This window comes from Pezoporus wallicus, unplaced genomic scaffold (genome assembly GCF_028554395.1).
Source record: "Pezoporus wallicus isolate ANWC-B61680 ecotype Strahan unplaced genomic scaffold, APGP_CSIRO_Pwel_v1 scaffold_7392, whole genome shotgun sequence".
NCBI lineage: Eukaryota > Metazoa > Chordata > Aves > Psittaciformes > Psittacidae > Pezoporus > Pezoporus wallicus.
This window is the reverse complement of record NW_026639923.1, coordinates 5,025,169-5,051,740: the sequence shown is the minus strand read 5'-3', so window position 1 is coordinate 5,051,740 and position 26,572 is coordinate 5,025,169. Positions and strand designations below refer to the sequence as shown.

The 26,572-nt window shown below is 38.8% G+C and overlaps 2 protein-coding genes and 1 long non-coding RNA gene across 6 annotated transcripts in view; 2 read left to right on the top strand and 1 right to left on the bottom strand.

The window, feature by feature from the left end:
• The first annotated feature begins 17 nt into the window (after positions 1-17).
• Positions 18-10,108, top strand: LYRM1 (LYR motif containing 1). Of its 2 annotated transcripts, none has more exons than XM_057416758.1 (4): positions 18-40; positions 6,935-7,093; positions 8,128-8,220; positions 9,844-10,108. In XM_057416758.1, exons 2-4 carry the CDS (start codon positions 6,935-6,937, stop codon positions 9,958-9,960), a joined length of 369 nt encoding a protein of 122 aa, XP_057272741.1. In that variant the 5' UTR covers positions 18-40; the 3' UTR covers positions 9,961-10,108. The 2 variants fall into 2 exon arrangements, with proteins under 2 accessions (XP_057272741.1, XP_057272740.1); XM_057416757.1 differs by lacking the exon at positions 18-40 and adding an exon at positions 1,577-1,764.
• Positions 10,109-12,317: 2,209 nt separating this feature from the next.
• LOC130603198 (uncharacterized) lies at positions 12,318-17,852 on the top strand. Its single transcript, XR_008973086.1, has 3 exons — positions 12,318-12,542; positions 13,644-13,777; positions 17,179-17,852. It is a non-coding gene; the product is annotated as an uncharacterized LOC130603198 (long non-coding RNA).
• Positions 16,972-26,572, bottom strand: part of DNAH3 (dynein axonemal heavy chain 3) — a 66,755-nt gene continuing 57,154 nt past the window's right edge. For 2 of the 3 annotated variants that reach the window (XM_057416769.1, XM_057416767.1), the window contains 9 exons: positions 25,541-25,766; positions 24,953-25,197; positions 23,442-23,558; positions 22,251-22,405; positions 21,308-21,475; positions 19,764-19,906; positions 19,007-19,211; positions 17,565-17,702; positions 16,972-17,383 (listed from right to left, as the gene is read on the bottom strand). In XM_057416769.1, the coding sequence (XP_057272752.1) occupies positions 17,030-17,383; positions 17,565-17,702; positions 19,007-19,211; positions 19,764-19,906; positions 21,308-21,475; positions 22,251-22,405; positions 23,442-23,558; positions 24,953-25,197; positions 25,541-25,766 (1,751 nt within the window). In that variant the 3' untranslated portion in view covers positions 16,972-17,029. Of the gene's footprint in view, positions 17,384-17,564; positions 17,703-19,006; positions 19,212-19,763; positions 19,907-21,307; positions 21,476-22,250; positions 22,406-23,441; positions 23,559-24,952; positions 25,198-25,540; positions 25,767-26,572 lie in introns of those variants that run through there. The other variant, XM_057416768.1, reaches the window with a different exon arrangement.

Here is a 26,572-nt window from a genome sequence, read left to right as displayed (position 1 = left end):
GAAGGTGGGGAGCGGGACCTCGATACTCTTCCTCCCTAAGGTAAAGCGAGAAGATGGAGGGCGGGCAAGCCGACACGCGGGGAAGGCAGAGGGGAGAGCACTGGCTGGAGGCCTTTGGGGTTGGGCAACCCTCTCCTCTTCACGCAGTGGTTCCGCCCGGCTGCAGGGGCAATGCCGCCCCGGCAGCCAGCGGGCAGGAGGGCGCCCGCTCCTGCAGCGCCCCCCGGCGGCAGCGGGCAACGGCGGGGGGGCGGCCACCGCCATCGTAGCGCTGGCAGCAGCCTGCGTGGTGCACAGGAGGCGGAGGACGGCCAAGTCCCACAGTCACACTGCTCTCCGCCAGTGCATTTACAGCCCTGCGCTGTGTGAACGGGACCTTTCTTAGGGTAGGCCTGACCCCCACAGCCTGTGCCTGCCTGGGTGCAGCAGTAGCTGCAGAGGTGACTGTGGCATGGCCTGGGTCCCAGGTGCTGGCAAAATGAGTCCCGAACCTCTCACCTGCACCTGCATATCCTGTCAAGGAGGTGTCCTGTCACCATCAGGCCCAAGGGTTCTCCACAGAACCCGAGAGAAGACTGGGACAGATAGAGCAGCACTTCCCCAGTGTTCCTCTGCCCTTGTGCCAGCAATGAGGCAGGAGCCCCAAAGGCTGATCAATCGACCATTCAAGAGCGTCTAGTGCAAGTACTCCGTGAGGTTTTCTTGGCTCCAAAACTCCATATATATGGCGTGCTACAGTGCTCAGATAGTGACTGAAAATCATATCTATCAATGTCCTGAGACCAAGGTGCTTGGAAATGGAAGGAGAGGGCTCGTAAGCTGAGTTTCATCAAATGACCCACAGAATGAAGTAAGAAATGGGGTAGGGAGGATTGTTTCTCGGATAGCATTAATATTTATACCTGTTCTTGAGTTTGGGAGCATTTCCAATGCTGGAAAATATTTCTATTCATGCATTCAGTTGCATTTGGCTCAAAGCCAAGATATGAATAAGGTGCATAAATCCATACTGGGATTTGTGTCTACACTGGTATCTTTCTGTATGCTTCTCTATTATATAAGTAAGGCCATCCAAGGATAGCTGAGACTTCATTTTCTCTGCTAAATATGTTGCACCACATTAAAACCTCTTTCTCTGCTTGTAACTAACAGAGAACTAAATACAAAGGAGGAGGAAAAGAGAAAATGGTTGTAACTGTATGAAAGCATAAGCAAAAGGGCTGCACAAGACTAGAGACAAGTTCACATTGCTTTAGTTTACCTGGAGACTGCGTGATTTTCAGGAGAAAGCTAAGAAATAGGTAAAGTGCTATTTTTTTTTGCTTCTCCTCCCCATCTCCACAGTCCAAGTCAGTATTTTTGTTCTTCCTGAGGCTACTCCAGCCCAGGAGGCACTCACAGCGCTGGAGTCCCTATGTCCTACTAAAGGTAGATAATGCCTCGACCAACTCAGACTGACAAAATGAAAACTTCATGATCAAAAGAGACTAGTTAAGGGTTCCCCTTTCATTTATACAAATGGAGAAAATGTTGTAGAATCCTAATTTCCTGAAATTTCAGTTATTTGAAATAACATAGGAAATCCAGAGATAAAACACAAGTCCTTGGTTTTACTACTTAATTGTATTCTCTTTGCATGCAGTTCCCTTTTTCTGATCAAAAGATTGCTCCGTATGTAAGAAAAAGCTTAGAAGAGATCCCAGTTCAGTCAGAAATCCAAGGCATGAATAGAACAGCAAAGCCTCATCCCAGCTGATGAACAGTGTAAGTACAACGACTTAGAGAGGCTGGTTCAGACGTATCGATCGGGGTTTCAGATCACTTCAGTTTGCCAGCACAAAGATACTGGTATGACAAAATCTGAACCCATGTGAAAGTCACTTTGCTTTCAGGTATCGTAACTGAGTAACTTGATTCATTAACTTCATTCTTTTTCACCAAATCTGCATAGATTTCTGACTGCAGCATGTAGATTGAAACAGTGAGAAATAGTTGGAATCGCATTAATCCTTGATGGAAACTACTTGAAATTTACTTGCATCACTGGTAGAAAGGAGGATGTAACACCATCATGGAAGAATAAGAGCTTTCATTTTAGTTTGTTTTTCACCATGTGAAGATGGACTATTTTAGCTGTGATTAAAGTTCTGCTATGATTTGGTTTTGACTAAATACTAAAGAAAGATTGTTCAATTAAGAATAAAAATCAGATGAGCTTTCACTTTGCTATGTACTGCAGCCACGTGTGGTCGATGTTTGCAGGGCACTAGCTGTCACAGGCCACTAACTCACTGATTTGAGTAAAAGAAGATAAAATTATTTTTGTAGAAACTGGATTTTGGAAATTAGTATCACTGGAAGGCATGTGACTTACCCAGCTATCACAGGAATCTGTGACCCCTTCTCTTCTCCCTGTGCCACAGGAACTCATTGTTTCAGTTGTTGTCCCTCAAGGGAATGATAGAACAAATTCACTGCTGCCTTAAGAAGCGCAGACTCATTTTGGCAGACTGGCATGAAAGATGAATATGGATTACTGACCTCCAGTTGCTGTATATAGCTGTGAAAGGAATGATAGCAGCAGGAGAGAGACTGCAGGTCATTCTTTCGCTAAATGGTATAATTTAGCTCTTAAAACAAAGGCAAGATATGTACAGGTCTTCACATCTCTTTAGTTAGCCAAAAAGTGCATTTGAAACTATGAGATATGGGTTATCATGCAGGCCATAGCTGCTGTTGATCCATGCTATAATGTTGATACGCCATGCTTTTGAATTATGTCACTTATTTCTGTAACAGAAATGTGATTATAGCTTGATTTGGATGGCAGTCAGCCCAGCAGTTTGTCACTGTGTCTTTAGGACTATTTGCCAGTAGCAAGCCAGCTGTCAAATAGAATTTGTGTTGTTTCTAAATAAAACATTTTACATCTGAGAAGTTCAAAGGCGTTTTTTTGAATTATTTCACACAGAGTTCTGTTCCCCACCATCTCTTCCCCTGAGCAAATATGGTTTCAGCATCAGCATTAATGCATGCCCTACTTAGCTGGGACGTAAAAGAAGAGATCTATTTGTTTAAAATGTAATTTTTTACCCATGAGCTATTCCTTGCACCCTTTGTTTCCTAAAATCCTCAATGTACTCATTGCTGACAGATTTTATATTTCAAGTGAGTAGCTAATACTTGACTTGAAAAGAAAGGATGAAATAAAATAGACTTACAACTTCATCAAAGGAGATAGGAGGAGAGTGCTGGACATGCTTTCTTAGCCAAGCATCCCTCCCTGGGAAGTAGCTGTAATTTAGCTGCTCTTAGATAGTCAGTGTTCATGCAGCTTGCCTTCTTTGCTTTGACAGTGCACTGTTGGGGTCACTTTACAGTGCAGTTGACAGATTCCTCTCCTTATTTTTATATAAACTTTAAATTCTAAACAAACCTGCAAGTAGCAGAAGACAACTGGTGTTTGACTGATTATTTAGATTAGTGAACTTCTGGGTCAATCATCTAAAAATCCAAAGGAATGCGTATTTGTTTCCCCAAAGAAAAATGTTATTACATTTCATAGTCTAAAGGACTATTTGTTTTAATTAACAATGAAAAAAGTTTGCATCCTCACCATGCAGTAACTCATTAACTGCTCAAGCCTCCTTTGCAAGTTTGGATACAATGGGATATTTCACGTGTTTGATCTGCATATTGGTAACAGGGGTTTGCACGTAGATCAAAAGAATGATACAACCCTGCGTTACCAGAACTCTGCCACGGCATCCAGCAAATGCTGTGTGGAAGGCAGTGCTTGGCTTCCCTCCAAAGGCTGAATTCTAACACTCAGCTCAAAAGCAACCTACCACTTTTCCCATCGATACATTTGTGCCTACAGACCTACCTTTGACCTCTCACAGCTTGTTTTGTTGCAGTGAACACCTGAAATTTGCTCAGTTAATACAACAGCCCTGTACTTTTTGACAAAAATGCCTGTGGTTAACCTCTGTGGGCTGCATTCTGCAATAAAATGAAGGGTGGCAGAAGTTAAACAATGGGTGTGAGTACCACAAGATGAGTGTTAGTGGGAAAGTGGTGTAACATCCACTTAACATTCCAGAGATGTGAAATATAATTATGATTTAAATGCCAAAGATGTAAGTTGCAAGATGAGTAACTACAAGGACATGAAAGCCTCCCTTATCTTCCTTTCTGTCCCACTCAGAATCATTTTTACACACCCACAAAACTAATACAAGTAGTGTCACTTCATGAAATTACACCTGATACATTACTTGTACTGTCACTTACATTTCTGTCAGTGTGGGCTCTGTTTATACCAAAGAAGAAAACCTGCAATCTCATTTACAGCATTTTAACTTGGAAGTAATTTTGCTGTTGGTGGAATTATCCTGTATTTAGAGTCCCACTCAAAATCTGAGCCAGGCTTTGAGTTTTGTCCTGTCTGCTCCCATCTGTGATAGACAGGGGTCCTCTGGCCGTAAAGAGTTCCTCACACATTCATTTATGTATCTTTGCAGAAATGGTCTATGAGCAGGTCTGTAACATTAGAGATTGTTGACTAAATGAGCCATATATATGAAAAGCTGCTTAATGTCTTTCACATCATCTAGCATATGTGGGAAGGAGAGCAATAATGCAGAAATGCAGCCCATGCCTAGGTGAAGGGCTACACAGTTCTCTATCAATTCCAACACTAAGAAATTAAAAAGTTCTAGGTGGGGGAGCAGAAGCAACTAGTGGGGAAAAAAACCCCACTGATTCTAAAACTTTAAACAATAATTTTATAAACAGGTTCTTGGTATGATTAAAACCCAAAAGCGACAGGTATGATTACAGCTCTGAGCAAAGGACATGCACTGTGCAAGTTGTGGCCTTGGAAACTGTCTGATGTCTAGGTCAAAATTTAAACCTCTATTTTAAACATTTTTTCTCCTGACATTATTCCTCTAATTTTTCTTTATGTATTACATGAAAACCTGAGCTGACAGTTTCCAGTGCAGTACTACCTTTTATTAGCTGTCAGCAGGAAACAAAGAGTCTACCAGAAAGTGATACCTTCAACTAAAAGCAGAGGGGTGAGAGGCCAGGAGGGGCTGTAGGTTAAGGACACGATGTGGGACTTGGCTTGTGCTTGGTCAGCCGTTGTAATTGAACTGTTTATTTTCTGTACAAAATACGCACTTCGCAGAGGGAAGCAGTGGTTTTTCAGATACACGTACACACATAGCTTTGTGTATGACTAACGCTATTGCCTGAAATGGAGCTGCAAAGTGGGTAAAGTGAAGCATTTATTCCAAAGTGTTTCCTATTTCTATTTCCTAGAAATACCATAAACATTTACTAGAAATACTGGGTAGGAAGGATCATTTTTATATCTGAGGGGAAAAGATATGATTGCTTAAATGTTTTAAAAATACAAATAGAAAAATAAAAAATGTTCTCTCAAGAATCAGAGAAAAACAGTTTTATGTCTGTACTTCTTAAGATCCTTAACAGAGTTCATGAAGCAACAAAAAGTCCTTAAATCATAGCAACAGTTAAGACAAAATATGCTTGGATTTAATACACTGGGGGCTTTTTTAGTGAAACGAACTATGGCACGAGTCATGTCTTCAGTTAGCATCTGTAACTCCGACTGGTGAGGAAAAGACGGTGTGAGTAGCTGAAGCCACAGGAGGACCGAAATACTACTAGAAGTTAGCTGCTGTGGTGGAGGCTGCCACTTGGGAACTAATACGGCTTGAGGAGACTTTGGGTCAAAACCCTGTGCTACTACCCACACGACAGTCAGATGAGTGACGACGGCCACGCTGCTAGACTTCGGGTGCGTGCATTGGGAAGTGGCTTTTCCTCTATGATCAAGGGAGGAGAGTGCTCCCTCCAGAGGGCTGTTCAGGCCATCTGGATTACCCTGCTCCACACTGTCCTTCGGAGGAGCTGTTCCCAGCTCACAGGTCTCATTTCAGGGTTGATTCAGCCACAGTAACTAGAGTTCCAGGTTTGCAAATGGATCCTGACTCAGTCAGGTAGTGGCCTGTCCCTGATATCTGTTCCTCGTTGCATCTATATACTTACTGTGTAGTGCTACTGCATCTGCCTTTTGGACAGGAAGGTATCCTCAGTAGCTGTGGTGTCCCTCAATAGCTGTGGTGTCCCTAAAGCACTAGTCATTGTTTCTGCAGTGGATTTTTTTCACAAATAATTGTTGTCTGACATGAAATAGTGTCAGTGATGATAAAATACTCATTTAAATAGAATAAGAATAGAATAGGATGTCATTCTTGATTTCTGACAAAGATTCCTACCACACCTGGAGGCTGATTCAGTGGGCTGAGCAGGTATGCAGCTCTCTGAAAATAAAGACATTCAGAACTTTCCTAAATCCACAGTTAGTCTGCCTCTCCTGCAGTGCTTAGATAAAATAACTTTCATCACTTTTTCATCACATCAAACTCCAGCTGAATCATTGTGGTTGTTTTATCATGTATTTTATTCACAGATCCAAGATGCTTTGCAAAGACAGGGGCAGCACTGGTACAACAGTTTCACAGGAAGAGGGATGCTCAGAGTTTCAGTGACTCGCCCAATGTCTGTTGCAAAATAGCAGTGAAGCAAAACCTGGGCATTCTTGTACCAGGCTTGTGATTCAGCAAAGCACTAAAGCAAGTGCTTAACTTTGAGCAAGAACTGGAGCTGTTTGAATGGAGATAGGTTTGAGTGTCAGTTTAAATACTTGGCTGGACTGAGTCTTCAGCTTTCAATAGCTAATAACTGTTTACTACTATTTTGGGGCTTTTGTATAGCTCAGCATATCTTTAGATGGTAGAAATATCTTTAATTCAATTGTGTGAGAAAGCATACTGCTTGCTGGCTTTTTAGCAATTCAAATGTTCATGCATATGTCTGGGGTTTTGTGTTGCTTTTTTAGATGACCCCAGTTACTCGACAAGAAGTTCTTGGCCTTTACCGCAAGATATTCCGAATAGCCAAAAAATGGCAATCAGCATCAGGACAGATAGAAGAAACTGTTAAAGAGAAAGCGTACATTATCAATGAAGCCCAAACATTATTCCGAAAAAACAAAAATGTGAGTATCCTTACAGTTTTGATTTTCTGAATGGTTGTCCCTCTTGCTTTTTGGACCATCACAGTGATTGGGTGCTAACATATGAATATAAGAGCTGATTTCCCAACACTTCACTCACCTTAAATGCTGGTGTATTTTGGTTATATTTTAAATCCCACCACTGAAATAGTAATAAGAAAACTCAAACCATTTCAGCTCTTCATTAACTACTGTAGAAGTCTACAAGGTTTAGAGCTTTCACTAAAAAGTACTAATAAAAAATTAAATTCAAAAGACACTGCTTATGTAATTGAAGCAGCTTTTATCTTTTAGAAAGTTAGATAAATGTATCATTACCCCTGCAATGGCAAACAGAGCTCAGTAGCTTCTTACACTTCTTTTCTCTTCTCAAAGCAGCAATTATTGGAAATTCTTTTAAAAGAAGCACTTTTTTTTTCTTAAGGAAGAAATTTCAAACCCCTCTTGAAAGGGACAATACAGACTGCATGGTAATCGAAGGTCCTTTTTGTAATCTAGATCGCAATGCTTACTTATATCCCATTTTGGAGTGGGACTAAATTGGAGTAATTCAAAATAAAAAAAAATGGATGTAAGTCACAATTTACACCACATTTCTGACTTCAGAGGGAGTTTCAGGATAGGATGATAACAGAGTGTAAACCAAGGAGTCTCTTCTCTTTCTTTTCTAGCTATCTTGCTGAGTGATGAATGGGTGAGTGTGGTTTTTTTCATAACTATATTAGTAGTTTACATGTGTATAGTCTTTTTTACAATGAAAATACCATGTTTGGGTAAAACCCTCTTTCTGTAGTCTCAGTCAAGATAGCTCCAGGCCTTAATATCCAGCACCATCAAGCCTAGAACTATTGAGTCAATGCAAATGTTACCTTTTATGGATATGAAAAATAGATAATTGTATTCTTGGGATTGCCAAAAAAAGCTAGAGAAAGTCATGTGGCTGTGCATCATTTACACTTGAGCTTTCAATTGCTAACTGCTGTACTCATACAAAACATTTGTTTCTATGATCTTAGGTAACAGATCCAAAGTTGATTAAGCAGTATATAGAAGAATGTGAGGCAAGAATTGAAATTGGACTTCACTATAACATCCCCTACCCAAGGCCTGTGAGTAGAAATCTTAAGTCACAAAATCTTCAGCTGCACCCTCTTGGCTCTCACTAGGCAATAATTACATCACAGTCCACATCACTGTCTCTGCAGTGCATTTTTAGATGAGCCGGTATTTAAATGCCATGCTAAATCAGAGCCAAATAAGCCAAATGTGTATAGAAATGTTTTCTATCTATCTTATTTCCCTGTAAATTGGCTAATTTCTTCACAAATTAAGAAGTCAAAGTCTAAATGGAGTTACATGAGCTAAACTCTCAAGGCCTTTGAATATTTAGGCAGTCTTGTCCAACCAATGTCCAACCAGAAAAAGACATTAATGGAATCAAATCTGTTAATCTTTCCACGTAATAAAACAAGATAATAAAAATACTTAATTACATCTGCCATAGATACAGTTATTTTCATAGCCTGCGTTACTGGTAGCTGTTCTTCTAATAAATCAGGTCTTATGAAACACCTGCCTATGTTGCTTCTTTTCCCCTCTTCCTAGAGAAAAACATGTCCAAGATGACCAAAATGCTGAAAGTTGCAGCAGTGTCTTCTATTGCACCATTCAGTATAGTTACCTCACTGCTGAGTCACTTCTGTCTGTAGTACTTTATGCTGCCTCCCATAGAAACTTTCTCTCAACTCCTGTTGATTAGTTTGTATTTTCACATCTGTAGTTTCCTTATCAAGGAAGTCAAGATTAAATTTTATCTATCTCCATCAGATGCTTGCCTAGAATATGGTCAGTGTTAGCATCTGCTTCACATACAGCTTTTTCTCCAGGATAGAGAATAACAATGCACATCTGGCAAACAGTGCTCCTAGAAAAGGGCTTAAAATTTATGCTCTGCAGTGGCTTCAGAATCCCAGAGGATCAGTCCAAGATCCACTGTCTCAGACAAACTGGATGATCATTATTTTTCAGATTCTAGTAATCTCTATTACTGCTTTAGTCAGTGCTTTTACTACTACTTGCACCTAAACAGCTCTCTTACAGGATGACAGCCTCAGCAACAATAACATCTGACTGCTAACACCTACATTTTTCAGTCACTTAGCAGGGGGGGATATAGTTGCATGACTCCCACTAACAGTCCTATGAAATACAAAGACATTGTCAATCAAAGGAAGACCCTGTTACTTATTGCTCTTTCTGCTTGTGGAGTCATTGACATTGTGCATTTTAATATGGTATACATAATCATAACAATAAGAAGACAGTCTTTCAGTACATACAGTTTTGTGACTTGTTAGGTAGGAATGAGTAGAATACACTGCTACTCAGGTATTTTGAGAATTTTCTAGGTCTTACCGTTCTGGAACATTGTCAGCAGTCCTATTTCAGCAAGCATTATATCATTACAATCTGATACCAAGCTCCAAAACAAGGTCATTAAAGCCTAATGTATATATGATTTTAATAAACACAACATTTAGGGCCTGAAAGTTACACCACTAATCACACCTCAGAGTGCTCTTCCTAGAAATCTAATAAGCTGGATGGTACAGTTGCCCTTTCCAAAGTGTGAAGAAATTATTTCAAACTCAATGAAACCTAGTCTGTATATATACTTTCTTTTTCTTGTAGCTTCTCAATTTGCACCTAACTGGTTGGATTTTCTTTTCCAGATCCACCTGCCTCCTATGGGTCTTGCCCATAAACAAGGCCGTATGTTGCGACACCAGGAAAAGTTAAGGAAGATTTCTAAGCCAATATACTTGAAATCCCATGATGAAGTTTCATAACCCATTATTTAAGATGTGATGTGTAATCACATCATTTAAACTGTGGACTGCAATCGAGGTGATTTGTGTGCACATCTGTGAATGAAGCTGTTTGGTCACCTGCTCACATATTTCTGGATGCCAGAAAGCGATGATATAATGTATACGATGGACAAGATTGGTCTGGTATTTATTACATTTCAACCACTGACGCCTCAATAAAGGTAACACTTTTCAAGGAGCGAGGTGTGATACAAGATTACTTTGACATCAGGAAAATTACATCAGGTTTTTAAACTCTGTTCATTTATAGCAGGGTTCCCTGGTAGTTTGAGAATTATATATGCTCAGTTGTGATTCAAGGCAGTGCCTTGTGTAAGAGTCAGCAAGAATCAAGAAAGCCCAGGAGAATAAAGCAGACACTGTACCTCCAGACCTTCCAAATGCAGGTGGGAATACACTGACTGCAGCTGCACTCCTTCCTCTCTTGTCCCTGCTCTGCCTATTGTCCCTGAAGAATCGTTCCAGTTTCATAGTACCCTTATAGAGAAATATTGTTTCTAAAGGGACAGTAGCAAAGGGACAGCAGAAATGCCACAAGTCCTCCTTTTATCTTTTTGCAAATTGCAGGGGAGTAGCCTAGACCCTCTATGTCATCTTTTCTTTTGGTTCCCCCTCACTTCCTTTGGACAGGGCGTGGATATGAAATGCAAAGTTTGGAATGCCATTACACAACTTGGAGTGAAACATTCCACTCTTGGGTTCCTCGGGTTCCTCAGGTTCCCATGTATGGACTGACTGAAAACTCTCCCTTCAGGGTATCACTATGGAAGCCAGCTTAGGATGCTTTGCGTGTCTTCACTGTGCATTTTTACATGGTTAGCTTTTCAGCATAATCAGCACACTGGCTTTCTCAACAATTATTTTAGAGTTAGGTTTTAATTCTTACATTATGGACAGAACTTCACCTTTATTAAAAGAAAGCACCTACAACTATTTCTTCTGCCTTTTAAGTTTGAGGGCCATTTCTGTTTTGCAGGTGCCTCGTGAATGGAAGTGAAATTAAATTAATTGCCCCCTCACTGGCCACCAATTGTTTTGGCTCCCTTTCAGTGCTCTGGCTTTACCAGGCTGTTTTCTTCAGGAAAGGTAGGCTAGAAGTACCAATGAGACCAAGCTGTGGACAAGAACCACACTCTACTGGGAGACTGTATAAGCACAGCCCACAGCTGTGTTGAGGGCAGAGGGTATGAGCAGCAACCTATTCCAGCCAGAAGTTAAGGATGGTAAAAAAAGCAGATTTGAAAAATGCAGTGTACATTATTTCCTACTGAAATGGGCAAAACCAATGAAGTATCATTTTCTGAGCTCTACAAGTTCTAATAGAAAATGGCAAAGAAATATTCCTGTCTACCTTAAAAATAAGTTAAAACTGGTCATGTGCAGAACAGAGTGACAGTTGCTTCCCAAGAATGTACTGTGGAAAAAAAAAAAAAACAAGTGGATGAGAAAGTACAAGGAAACAATGAGAAGAACAAGTCAGCATGACAGGTACTGTCTAGTCCAATTTCTCACTACCTTTTATGGCTCCAGTCCACAAAGGTATCTATTCCCATATAATTATTTCCTGGGAATACCTCCTGTGGGAAGTATCATGTAAAATGCCATTGTTCTGCCTGTCAGTGGGAGCTTTGCAAATTTACTGCTGCCAGGAAGACACAAAACAAAACTCCTTTAGCAGAGGAAAAGTGGGATGGAACAAAGACAGTAAAAAATAACGTGATTATACACACTGCTTAATCCTTCATTGAAACAAGTCCAAATACAGTCTTTTCCTATCCTCATGCACAGTGTAGACGTGTCAATTGAGCCAAAGAAAAATGTGCAGAGACAAGTGTTTTGAATGGGAGCTTAGGCTTATTCTTTATCATTGAGCTATCATTCTGAATCTTCTGAATTGTTAAAATTCACGTGGCTAATGAAGGTACTGATGCTGTGACTCATCAGGTGGATAAACAGCTATGTAAATGAGCACTGTCAATTTACTGTCTGTATTATAGTCACAACTCTTTCCTGAGCACATACTGTAAGATGTAGATTATTAAAAGAGAACATCCCTAAAGTTACCTAATTGAAATAACGATGAGTTTATTTCTGAAGGAAAATATAAATAAGCAATTTTAAAAAGTCTCAAGTAGCCTTAAGTAACTCAAATGAGTATCCACTTCCTTGACTGAAAAGCCAGTAAATTGAACTGCAGTAACATTATCACATTATTTGAGATGCTTTCAAATGCTAGTCTATTTTTCAAAGTAAGTGTTTGAGAAACTAGTATTAACTAGTGCCTGATCTTCATTATGGCCCAGCACCATAAGACTGAAATTTCTTAAAACCCCAAGTCTGTTCAGCTAAAGGAAGGATTAGATCTGCTCTTTCATCAAGTCTGGAGGCCAAACCCCTTTTTTTCACAGCTTAAGTTAAACTCTGTATGACAAAGAGAACCTGCCTTAAAGAGAGTGCTTTGTTTTTAGAGGTCAAACTGGCAAACTTCCATTTTGAGGGAGCTTCATAAAAAGAATTTCATCTGCAGGTCAGTCCAGTGGGTAGGCAGACATATGAACTGGTACTCATTGTATTCATTTCCAAGGACCGTGCAACTGCTGTCAGGTATCCCAACAATGGTGCAATATATCATTCCTACACATTAATTTTACTTGCAAAAAGATGTTGTCCAAAATGCATCTGAGTTCTTGAGAGTTTGTAATACACTGGATTCAGCCAGTCAGTGTACACTCTGTCCTGTACTTCCTTAACTTTGTGCACTCCTGTTCCAGAAAATACTGTCTCTTTCAAGCTATCACACTAGTCAGGAGATGCTTTAGAATAGTTTAGAATAAAGATGATAGTAACTTTATATTCTTTAGAAATTAAATTCCGAACCAGCTGCATGAAACTCTCCTGCAAGCTAAGCAGTAGCAATGCAGTGGTAATTTGTTGATGGGGTATCTGGCCTTGAATATCTCAATAAAACCTCCTTTCTGAATATTCTGTCCCTAACTCCTTATTTATGAACCCATGTGCTTATGAAACCAAATTAACACTAACATTAGTAAGCACATAGTCATTTAAGAAGATGGAGTTGATACCTGCTTACTGAATGCACCCCCTCACTGTTGTCTAGGGATGAGGAAACACTCAAGAAGTTGCAGCAGTGACCCAATATATCCCAAGGGAAGTATCAAACTGAAACAGGTTAAGAGGGATTAGGCTATCTATCTGATCTATCTTCCCACAGATACAAGTCTGTTCTTGTAATACCTTTTAAATCTAGAGAAAATAAGCCAACCTCACTTGCTTGGGGCCCTACAATGTATCCGTCAGAAATTATTATCAGTAACATCCATCTTTTAACCACAGACAAAAAGATCACCTACTTGATCATATCTATAAATTAATTTTCAAGAATTGTAATTACAGGAGAGATCCACACTTTTCACTAATTTTTCTGATCCTATTAGGCAAAACGTTCTAGCTTATAGGAACTTATAAGTAGAAGAATGCTTTGTACTGTCTTTTGCTTTTTCATTGTATAATTTTCTCTTTAACAGCCCAATGGTGCTAAAATCAACAGAGATAGTACTTTCTGTTCTTGAAATGGATTTTTGTACAGATGAGATAAGAGAAAGGGAATGTCTGTCTTACAGCATCTCAAGCTGAAAATCTGACTCTGCTCTAAGGAAAAAACATCTCTTGCTCTGTAATGTCTGCATACTGCAATTTTTCCATCTGCTTTGAGTTATTAGCGAGGCTGTAAATCTATAATTTGCTGTAACTGCAGGTATTTTTTGTGGTTTGTTTAATGAGAATTTCTAATTAAGAAATTGAAATACTGAACCTGTAAAGCCAAGAATTCTAATATTATTACAAGGTACTTTATTTCCCCAAAGATTTTCCACATTTTTATCATGTCTAACAGCTGAGTTGTTTTTTATTTTATTTCTTAATGCATCTCAGCCAAGAAATCTTGTGAATGCTAATGTTTAGCCAGTTTATCCTTCAGGAACGTCTGGACAGTGCTCAGGAAATAAGGTCAGGAAGCTCATTTTAAAGAACCACAGAAAAATACCTCCAAGACAGATATCCCTCAACAGTAAATTCCATTACTTTTTCTCTAACAGTAAGGGCAGCCCAGGAAATCACATACTTCAGTGACCATCAACTAAAGCAACTCAGCCGTGCTTGATCCCTGATGAAAGGGCAAGCAAGAGATGCATGAAGACAGACAGACTTCTCTCTTGTCTAGATCTGTTGGTCACACCTACAAAAGCTTGAAATACATCTTTAATTACATTCTGAGAGATACCTTCATCTCAAATCTAACATTAACACAGAAGAAGCATTTAGAAAATCAACACAGTAACAAGGACGCTGCACACAATACAGCAGCAAAGCCACTATATATTCACAGAACTGTTGTTATTTAATAAACTACCAATTAGTGTTTGTTCACGGAAAGGTGTTAACAAGCAACCCACATGGCAAGCTATCCTACAGTATTTTCCAGTAGTTTAAAAGTAATCTATCTCCATAAAATATAATTTAGGTAGCACTTACTAGTGAATCTGTTTTTAACTTAAAAGGGCTTAATTTGGAGGACTGTGCTTGTAAGACTAGTATTTTCTGAAGAAGGATCAAGAAACTCAATCCTCAAATGCCATCTTCTCTTAATTTTACTGTTTTAAGAATCATTACTACATTGTTGCCTCAGCTTCCCTTTCAGCAGTGCCTCAGCAGCCACAGGTAAGCTGTCACCAGTCACTGGCATGCATGAACTCAAATCTAAAAAGATCGATCCTTCAGAGGTTAGTGATTGAACTGATCAGTCCATAGGGAAGGATCTAAGAGCCAGGTCTAGCCTCTCCGGCCTGCATGTAAAGCACCTGGCAAGAGGAGGCTCATGACTAGTTTTTAACCTCTGATGCCAGTATGACCTAATTAGTGATCTGAATTGTTGCTGTGATAACAACAATTAGATGCAGCCATTCAAAACTATGGTAACTACCACAATGGGTTTTTTTTAAATATATAGTACATTTCAGTTACTTGTAATCATGTTACAAATACAAAGTGTCTGTGTTATGAAGTCTGACAGAATACAGGGGTTTTAAAGGACCAATTTTAATTAATTTGTTTCTAGATCTTTTGAAACATAATTCTCTTATCAAAAAATGGTTGTCAGTTTGAATGACTGTGCTGTAACATTCATAAACAAGTTTATTTCTGCTATAGGTGCCAAGTATCTTTTGGTCTAAATTGTTAAAGAGTAGTTTCTTCCCATCAGTAAGCTGAAACCCTTGCACATCTCTGTCCCATTTACTGAAACAAATATCCATTAAGGCCTGACATTTTTGCTCTAGTCACAATGTAGCCATAATGATGCTCCAAGTGCTTGTATACTGTACTGTTAGTGAGGCACCAAATATGGTTCAGGAAGAAACTGTACTCATGATCTATGCTTATCTTTGTGCAGAGCAGCATTGTAAAACATAGCTGTAACTCTTCTGGCTTACCTGTATGTTACTGTTCTTAAAAGTTAGTATTTTATGAATATCTGTATAAAACAACCTGAGGGTTAATAAAACAATACTTAACACTGTTTTCACCTATTACAGCTAAGCACCACATAACAGAGAAATCCCTACGATAAGAACTGCATGTTCTAATGAGTCGTAGCACCATCACTTAGTGACTGTAGCAGGATATTGCAAATTGCTGAATTACAGCTGCATCTCTGACTTTATGAGGCCTCAAGCAAGTTATTAAAATGCTGCAATTTGGGCAGTGAATAAAAAAAACCCAATGAACTAGGGCCCTAAATTAGTGGATGTTTATGCAATGGGGTTTTTTTTTAAATGTTTGCCTTGATCTTCGTGCTTCTCCTGTACTGTGTACACACAAGTCTAATGATGCATCTTTAGTACCTTCTTGGCATGCTGTGGGGATTAACTAATGACTGCACAGCTCTTTGAAGATGTTCAGGCCATTTTTTTTTAATTAATGTTTGCAAGCTACTTTGAGCTTCTCTGATGAAAGGGCTTAAACAGGTACAAAATTTCAGCTGGTTATTAGGGCAATATGCAAGAAGGCAAGATAAGGAAGAAAATGAAACTACAGGAAAGAAGGACACAGCTCCATTTATCAGGAATCTGGGATATGTGGGTAAATAATAGTGAAATAAAAAGTTAAAAAACTATAAGACAGGCATACTGCTCCGAGAAGTGACAGGTTCCCAATGCATGTGCTGTCTAGAGGTTTTCCATGGAATTGTGAGGGTGATGAGGCACTGGAACTGGTTGCCCAAAGTAGTGATAAATGCTCCATTCCTGGCAGTGTTCAAGGCCAGGTTGGACAGAGCCCTGGGCAACATGGTCTAGGGTGAGGCATCCCTGCCCATGGCAGGGGGATTGGAACTGGATGATCTTAAGGTCCTTTCCAACCCAAACCATTCTATCATTCTATGATTCTGAGGCACATTTTCACAGTGTCAGTTATTACAATTTTACAATACAGTCCTGGCAGTTCATTCTAGCTAAGGACTGGGTTTATTTGTTGGCAACAAACTATTCTCATCTTCTCCCTCTTTGCCCTATATACTCCTGGGACAGGGAAGTGGTAGGCAAATCCAGAGAGTCTTATTTGCAAGAGTCATGGATTAGATTCCCATTAAAATCAGCATAATTTCTTGGGCCCAATTTCATGAACAAAGCAGCCCTATGATAGTAGCTAAATGTTAGTATTTGGATTTCACAAGACTTGTAATTATGTGGGTAGCATACAGTTTGATGGGAGTTCTGTTCATTCTGATCTATTGCTAGATAAAGCCCAGGCCTTTGAAATAAGTTTCTGTTTGCAGTGTTCTATTTTCACTGACTCTTGGTTCAGTGGCTAATAATGGCTAAAAACCAAAGGAACTTGGGAGCTGCTTTGAAGTCAGCAGGAAATCCTGATACATAAAAATAAATAAATGCAGACTTTGGGGAGTAAAGTATATCTTTTAATAACAAAATATGAGTGTTTGACATACGTATCCTCAGTCATCCAACTGGCATAGTGCTGCCACACCTCGATTTATCCAGTGTTTCTGGGGCTTGTCTGATGGGAGTTCAATTGAGAGAACATAGTTGGTTGAGTGGCCAGTAGTGGATAAGACACCTTTTCTCTCGCTTGTCTTGTATACAGGGCATAAATAGATGTTCATATGAGAAAATTTGGAACTATCTCCAGGTTTCAGCCAAATTACGGGCAAAGAATCATGAAGGATTTTTGGAAGCGATTCTCCAATTACCAGGGATTCTCTATCCCATCGTGCACCTTCCAAAAAAAGGCCTCTCACGTAAGCCCCATCTTCTGGCATTTTCTCCATTGTGTGCTCCTGTTGCATCACCTAGAATGATTAAACCATTGCTTGCTTTATTTTTATCTGGAGTATATTAAAACCTATAAGTGATAGCCTGAAATTGCTCCTTTAAATAAAACTGCTTTTCATTTGCAGACTCTATTCCTTACTGCCCCAGAACATGTTTCAAGCTGTTCAAGAAAAACAAAATTCTGCTGCATTTTCTTACCTCAAATTCAAATCCAATATGGTCAATTGGGATTGCGTATTTTCTGGCATAGTTTTGTAAGACACCGGTCAAAAAAGACTGAGTGAAGTAGAATCCTGAGAGCCAAAACACTGTGGGTGGCCCATTGATGACCCAATCCTGAATATATCGAGAAAAAGCAAACAAGAAAACATACATTTGTAGCTTCACTGTGCCGATTCACCAGAAAAATGATGTCTTTCAGGATGCTGTTCCAGGTATACCGAAACAGCACAGTGAGATGTAAACCTTGATGAACGCTCTGCATATAACCATTACTTCTGTATATTTCAGAGATGGCAAATCACAGAAGTCACTTATTTATGATGAAAAGAAAAATAATCACTCATTTTTAAACGACCACAACTCGGTGCTACTGAGAAAGAAATTTCAGAAAGTAGAATAAGCATATTTTGGTAAGTCTAGATTCTAGCCAGAAAAAAATAAAAGGAAAAATTATTTCATTTGGACACTTGTACTCTCTTTTACAGTCTTGTAAACACCAATCTCCTAACATGAAAAAAGGCCACATTTTCTTACATAGCATTTTTACCGATCACCGTGAGGGAACTACAGCCAACACATCAAATCCTAGTAGAGGAAGCCAATCCAGTAAAAAGATGACAGACAAGGAGATCTTGGGCCAGGATCTTTGTTGTGTATCACAAAGGCATTAGGAAAAAAAAGTAAGGGCGCAATGTCCTCACACTACTCTAAGCCATTTGGAGTGAAAAGAAGCCCATGTGGTACTCTAATTCAGTGAACAGGAAACTCTGCTGCTTACACAAATCTTTAAGACACTTCTTTCTAGCCTTCTCCTCCCCTGATTTACATGAGTGTCATGGTTTAACCAAAACCAGGACAGTGGAGTTCCACTGCATCTCAGTACCCTAGCTATTTAAGGTACATCTAAAACTTTAAGTAATTTAAAGAGAGCTCTAAGAATGCAAGGGAAAGGGTGATGGAAGAGTGAGTAAAGAATAAAATAGCTTCTTTAAAAATGTGTGGAAGCGGTGTTGCTTTCTATTAAACCTGAAAGAGATTTACAGTCACATATATAAAATTTAACAGTGCCCGTTACGCACCATTTCTAAAGCACCCTCACACCTGGTTCAACACCCTTTGAGCAGGGAAGTCATTAAGACATCAATGCAAACTAAAATGCCTCTTCTAGAAACAGAAACATGGAAACTACCATATGCAGCTCTGGATTAGCACCAAAGGATTATATTCCCAATTCACCCTGCTGAGCAATTGCCCAGCTAATTCCAATGCTGTCAATGCAATGTATATTGGGTCATAAATCTCTACAAACAGTTAACAATCTGGAGCTATAAGGCTACTGTTGAGTGAGGACAGTACTGATACACATTTCAGCTTTCAAACACTAACTCCTTAGACCTGTCAGTCTCGGTTTTGCATACCTGGAAGAAGACCAAGCGACAGAGGAGATCAGACACATAACTTCCCAGTGGCTTCAGTGATGGATAGGATTTGGCAGCCCACATTGATGGTACTTTTCCCATTAGCATGCTGTTGAAAACACCTTCAAGTTCAGATGACATCAACACTTGGCCTTTAATGGCTTTGCGTAAATTAATCAGACTGCTCCGAATAACTTCAGTAAGCCTTCAGATAAAACAAAGAAATTGTCATCTCATTATTTATTTCTTATTATCTGGCTAGAGGCCTCCGAGTCCAACTTGAATGAAGGGCTGATCAAAGCTGGTAAATGTCCTGTCAGAAAATCCTTACCTCACCTGTAGTTACCAAAACTCCTACTTAGAAAAACAAACAAAAAAACACAGAGAAATGAAAGACAGTGAAAATTCTCATTCTAGACAAGAGAAATCAAGTGACAAGAGCTTTAAAGATTGTAACTCTGATTAACACAGTGTGCTGTGAACACTGGGGCCTGGGTATGACTTAAAAAGAATAAAGTATGCTGTCCTACCTCAACACGACAAACACAAATGTGATTTAAGTTCATACGCCAAGCATGTAAGCACTATTTCTATATTAAGGTAGTCAGCTGCAGCTTTCAAGTCTTTTTTAAAGGTGCATCCAAAGAAGAATCTTTGTTAAGAACAATGTATTGTAAAATGCTTATAACTGCTTAAGCACTGGTAAACACAAGCATATTTCAGTATTAGTAGTGCTACACAAAACACTGAGCCATACCTGTTAAATCGAATTAGTTCTTGCCTAAGAACTGTATTCATCGACTCTTCATAAAGTACTGGGTACATCTTCATGACCACCTCCATATCAAAGTCACTTGGTAATTTGGAAAGGATGTCCTGTGCCAACTCTTCAACAGTTTCCTGAAAGCACAATTTTGCAGTGATAAGGTATTTCCTTTTTTTCACCCATCTTTATTCAATAAATTTCACAAAACACCACAGATTTTATATTTTTTCTGTACAATAACATATGTATTTTAGTCCATTTTTCTAAAGAAATAATGCTGACATGCTCTTACTCCGTGCAACATCCTGTCTGTCTCTGCAGGTGCCTTCTTGCTCCTTTTCCCTTCTCAATCATTTTAAATTTGTTAGTAATTTCTATTTAATTTGCAAAAATGTTTTTGTCAACTTCTACGGAAATAGGCAGCAGAACAGACAAACACAATCCTACTACTGCTACAATGAAGGAGAAGACAAAGCATGAAGCATGGGAGAAATGATAGGAAGACCCCAGCTACGAAAGAAGCTTTACTTATAGCATCAGCGAATAAGATCACTAGACAGCCCTGCAAATGAGGAATTGTCTATTGTCAGTTCCACTTTTCAACACTCCACTTGTGTATAAAATATACTATGTCAAATCTGAGGGGCTTGAAGGGTCATTTATCTCAAATGGGCATGGAATTGGCCTGAGTAACCTGAGCTGCAAGGACAGGATGAAGAAATTCCCAACATCTTCACAACCAGGTCCCATGGAGGGGTAAGGTGACAGTGAGGTCTGTGTCCAAGTGATTGTATTCTGCCAAACTGTCTGCTTTGTGCCACACAAGTCACAAACACAGTTACATGTTTGGGACTACAGAAACTAAAGCAGGCAAGGGAAGCAAAAATATTACATCTCAAAAACCAAACATTCAGTGAGTAATAACAGACTGGAAGTACCATTATAGCACAGACTTCACCAGGAAGACAACTTTTGCCTCTAATAGGTGTACATTGACTGCCTGATGGCTGAATGAGTTCACATAACTTCCTGTCACTCTGGCGTCTGTCCCCTAGTGAGAATGGCAGGGATGATCATACAACCACTGCTGGATGAAGTCAGGCCAGCGCATGAACCTCCATCACTGGAAGTTGTAGACTGGAATTAAATGTCATACTTTCAAAACTGCCTAAAGACGGATGTGATTTGAGGTGCTTTACCAGCTCAGATTGTTAACTGTGGTCTAACTACAATCCATGACTGAAGTGAAGTACTTCACTGTTATTTTAAAAAGTGAAATATGAAAGGAACATTCTTATTCAAACTGCATGTTCTACTAAGATAGGTGGGGTTGTACGTTATTAACCTATTGAATTCAAAGTCATTAGGGTATCTTCAATCTTTAGAGGTTCTTCTATGCCAAATCTATCTATAGGGACATTCACATCTACTCCCAGTGCCACAGTCATGTGATGAGAGGTGCTGGATTACCCTTAGAGAAAGACAGGAAAGGGCATCTATTGAGCTTGTAAATTGATCTTTTTTTCCCCAATTACCTGAGAGGACTTTCCACTTCCCCCTGCTTCTCTTGGCAAAGTCAGGAGCACTCCATGGAAAAGCTGGTTAGTCTCCTGGTTATCCTTGGTGATGTCAGCATTTTCATGAAGTCCAAACACTTCAGGGTGTGTTATAATTGGTAAATTTCGTATGTATTCAATGTAAGACTGTAAAAGAGACATTCAGATACCAGAAATCATGCAGTGCTATATTCATAAATGATCAGTAAACCCAATTTGGACAGAACCTTCCCATTTGCAATCAAACACATTAGTTCTCAGGTAAACACAACCATGAATTGACTTACTCAGTCCACAGAGAAAAATATTAAAGATTTGAATGCTTCAAAAATGCACAGAGGAGTTGTTCTTACCACCCTCATGAAAGTAGCAAGAGAAAGCAAAGGAAAGGAATATACATTATAAATACACCAGAAGTGCTGGTAGGAGTCATGGAAGAGAGTAGGATGCTGTATGCATCACTTTCACAACTGCAGGCTACACGTATATTATCTCTGTATGTGCAGTTGTCAGAAGAGCAAAAAGGGATGAAAACTGAGTCAGCAATTCCACCATTCGTGCAATTCCACCTCCTCACCCTGATCACTGCTTTCAAGGCAAAAGTGGTTGCAAGAGGGTGCAGAAGTACCCTGTAAATTCCTGAAGCCTGATTCCTATGGGCTTTCTAGAACTGTACTGGAAACCTGCACAGCAGTGGCTTTTTGTATCAAACATCAGGATTTCAGATGATCACTACATCTCCATTGGTGTGTGTTAAATATTAAGTACCAGATTTGTATTTCATACATAAGATATATTCTGGCATCGCTTTGTGATCTTATGTTTTTATTTTCTATTTGTTGTGTTTGGCATATCAAAGTACAGTGTAGGTAAGATTTTTTCCCAATAACTCAAAAAGAATTTATAGCTGTTATCTTCTCACCTCATATGGACCATGTGGTGGTATGTAGTAGTCATCTCCAGCTGTAAGCATATACTTGTCCTGCTCCATATCCTTGCTGTAGACTATGGAAAGAAGGGACAGGAGAAGACGCCTGTCTTTATCATCTGTTACTCTGCCTCCATAGTTACATTCCCCTGAGAAAGGACAAAGAAAACCAGGATGAAAAATTCAAAGTTAACAAACAAATAAATATTGTTTCATAACAATGGACAGCTCCAGTAAGCTGAAGTTCCAAAGCTCTGGATCTTCAAAGATTTTAGGTCCTATGCTTCAATTGATTAAATGGAAATTAGTCTCTTTAACACCACTGGGCCAAATTTGTGTCTTGATGATGAAAGGCTTAAGAAACACTATAAGCTGGTCTCAGAAACTGCTACACATGCCACAGTAACTAAGGTCATGTTTCAAATGACAACTCTTTTGCTTGAAATTCTCATGAGAATTTTTAGAGCTGTCAAAATCTGAACAGTGCTATCCTTGTCTTTTTCCTTTCATGCAAACTTAACCTGATTATGTACATATTAAATAGAAAAAAAAAGGATCATAAACATATAATACCCCTGCACAGAAGAGATTTAAGCAATGAATGGGCAAGCAATGAGGGGAGGTTTACACTTGATATAAAGTACAGAAAGCAACTGAAAGCTCACAGGTATTGCTTTAATTCTGACTCTTGAAATTCTTTTTCATAAAGCTAATCATAATATTAGCAAAAAATCAGGAATAATGTTTATAATGTTGACAAAGGAGATGCCAAGAAGCAGCTGTCTTTCTAGAAAAATAGAACTGAATAGCCACAAGTTATTTACAGAGGTCAACACCTCCATCTTTAAACATGAGTATTATCACATCCTCTGGTGACCTGCCAGCGCTCACTCTGTCAGGATCATATTGACCAGATAAGGTGGAACAGAGGCCATTGATGTTTTTATTTTACATATATGAAACAATGACCAGCAGGAATGCTGGAACATTAGTCATTGTTCCCATATATATGAGCCAAGCAGGGGCCTCTGAGAATTTGGGTTCCGACTTCTCTGTATGTGCAAGGCTAATAAAGTAAACCTGAATGGAATTCACTCAGTTTGTCAAGAACACATCAGTTTATCACTCCACCAGCTGAAAGTGTCTAGCAAAGTCAACATGTATTAGACAGTGTAATGCCTGTACCTGTAAGATACATCAGAGCTTCAAATGGGACTTCTTCATATTCGTTCAGAAACATCTGGATCTGTCTCATACTAATTTTGAGGTCAGATTCATTGAACTCATACGGAATATTCCAACCTGTTTAATTCAGAAAAGATGGGGCAATAGTGCACTGTACTGACAACCATGCTCAGGAAATGATGGTATGGTAACTCTACTGTTACTACAGAGCTGAAGATAACAGCTGCTAGACAGTACCTAGAAGTAGCTTTGGAATTTACTGGGCTATTTATTGCACAAGGGACAATATTATTCCATAACAATATTGTATCCTAAGGCACTGTTACCATCGTTCTATATAATTAAAACATAACCACAGGCATTCTAGCATCACATTTTTTTACCTTAAGTAGAACACAGACCTGCTCAGTGCTTTCACCTAATCTGTTGCTATCTGGAGACTATGAGAACAGGAGGTTTAGTTCATTGACTGATTTAATTTTCAGTTTACCCATCTATTAATGTTGTTTGTATGCAACATTCAGAGTAACAGCACAAAAAAAAAAAACAAACCAAAAACCAACCACACATGAGAACGATTCACATAAGAGAATCCTTCAGAAAAACCTATAACCTTAGTGCAAACTGAAAAAAAAAGGGCTATTGCTGCAACTATCCTTCTTCTCTCAAGCAGCTGGTCACATTAAAATGTAGATGTTTCTTTAGAAAATCACTTCTTTATCACTTACAAAAATTATATTTTTACTTTAAAGCAATAAATATCTTCATAGTGGCAGACTAGTGTTTATTTAAATAGCTGTCAAAATATAACACTTCAGAACTGTAACCTGTTAAGACAGAATCAGTCAGAATGAAAGGCTGAGAACTTCATTATGTATACCAGTGGAGAGTGTAAGCTTTCTATAGTTATAAAAACTGAATTTACAATTCCATACATTTCTACATTTATGTAGAAATTCTATATAGCTTTCAAAATATCTCAAGATTTCAGAAAAAGCTGAGGCACTGATTCTTATGCATATCTTTTCACTGTTGTCTGACAAACAATACACTGTAGCTATATGCATTTGTTTCATGCCAAGTAAACATAAGCGCTAGCTTTGTTAAAACAAAGTATACACGTAAGTAACAAAAGCAGAATTGAGGAAGAAAAACCTTTACTTGCAAAAATTTAAAACAGCACTGGATTTGATGGTTAGTAAGAACTACAGTAATAAATAACATTGCAAGCTACAATTTAATGTAACTACTGTGTAATATATTTACTTGAAAAAGTGGTACTTTCTAGTCCTCCCTCAGGGTAATACTTTTAGTAACTTTAAAAGTAGTTTTGCCTGAATAAGAATCCCTACAAATAACAGCTTTTAAACATTACTACGTCTTGTTCAATACAGATTGCCCTCTGGAAATGTTGCTAACAACAGTACTGCCTTTTTACAGAGAGGATCCAATAATGCACTTCAAAACTACTGAGCTTTTTGAAACAGTCTGCAAAATATTATAAACCTTACCCAGCGGGCCAAAGTTTCTCCTTTCTTGCACAACAGCATGAAAAAAGCAAAGGCCAAACAGCAGTTTTTGCCACATTTCTGGCTTTTGGCAACCGTTAAAGAACACAGGGTCAGAGACAGGGTCATTAAGGTATGATCGAAGAAGGTTCACTCTCACTCCTTTTGGAGGCTCATTTGTCATTTTGATACCATTCTGGAGGATACTAACAGGAAACTTTTCTGACGGATAACTGGTTAACCACAACCTGAAAAGAATTTTAAAAAGCACATTATAAAAAAAAAAATAATAAAAAATCATCAATGTTGACAAATCTTCAATATTGATCTGCAGAAAACTAAGGCTTGTTACTTGCTTAACTATAATAACAACATATAAATTTGTTCTAAAATGAAGGAATAAAGCAGATTGTATTGGACAGATAAAGAAGATGACATCCTAATTAAGTACGTTTATTTTACCATTGCACATAAATGACATGAATGTTATACTTAGTTGCTCACACAAAGGAAGTTTAATTTCTTTTTGCTAGTGTCTTCAGCAAATAAGCAGTACTCCCATTAAAACGAGGAAAATATTAAAACCCCTACCTGAACTTATCATTGGTATTCTCAGGTACTATAACTTCCTCACAGATTTTTTCCAAAGCAGGCATCCAGCTAGTTGCAAGGTGGCAGTTTTGCAACACTACCCAGGTTCCATCAGTAATAGCCTGAGAAATCATTTTTGCTGCTATCGGGCCCTGTCCCTGTCCAAGTGAAATGGTCTGAATGCTTGCGCCTCCCATGCCAACATCATCAGCAAATTTTAGCAAACCTATGATGGTAAGTTTCACACATTCAAACAAAGACAAAGTCTATGTTATGTCATTATTTCTATAAAAGGGCAAAAGTCAATAAATATTTTATTAAATTGATAAAAATCCACCTCATAACCCAGAATAGTATCAAATAGTATTAGTCACTGTGTTTCTGAGGCATATGCTAAAATTTAGATGCAGAAAGTAATACTAACAAAAAACAAAACCAAAAACTAGTAAGGTTAAATGCCTGTCCTCTCCTTTAGTCCTGAGTGCTCAGTTCCAGCCTCTCCTCTCTGCTGTGTGGGTACAATTGCTTGTGGGGGTTGAGTTGTAAACTGGAGCTTTAGATCTGGTCAATAATAATGCTCCAGCTTTGCCATCAAAGCCAGTACCTCCTGGAAATACATCCTTAAGGTATGGTTCCACATGACAATTCTCTTGGCAGAAAAACAGGTTTAAAAATAATCTGGGTGGTTATATGCTAAAGGACATTTAACAGATGTGGTTTTAAGTGTGGTCACATACACCCTTTAATTAGTGACTGAGAGGGAAGAAACTTTCTGGAGGAGAGGCTGCAACAAAGACTGGAGCAAGTCCCAGACACTCACTGAAAGAATTGTATTGCAAGCATAAATTATAAACTGGTCTGGATGTTACAAGCTGTTAGATCCTAAATTGCTGCTCTGAGACCTAGACATTTAATCACTGCTACATTCCTTCCACCCTCTAGCAATTTTACTGTTGCTTTTTTACAAGGGCAGATGCAAATGTTTGATATTCCAACATTGCTGTATTGTACTTTAATGACACTTTAAAGATC

Excerpts from the sequence above, each read along its gene's own strand:
- LYRM1 (XM_057416757.1), top strand. Across the intron at positions 7,094-8,127 it reads TATTCCGAAAAAACAAAAAT|GTAACAGATCCAAAGTTGAT; the intron begins GTGAGTATCCTT and ends CTATGATCTTAG. Across the intron at positions 8,221-9,843 it reads ACATCCCCTACCCAAGGCCT|ATCCACCTGCCTCCTATGGG; the intron begins GTGAGTAGAAAT and ends TTTCTTTTCCAG.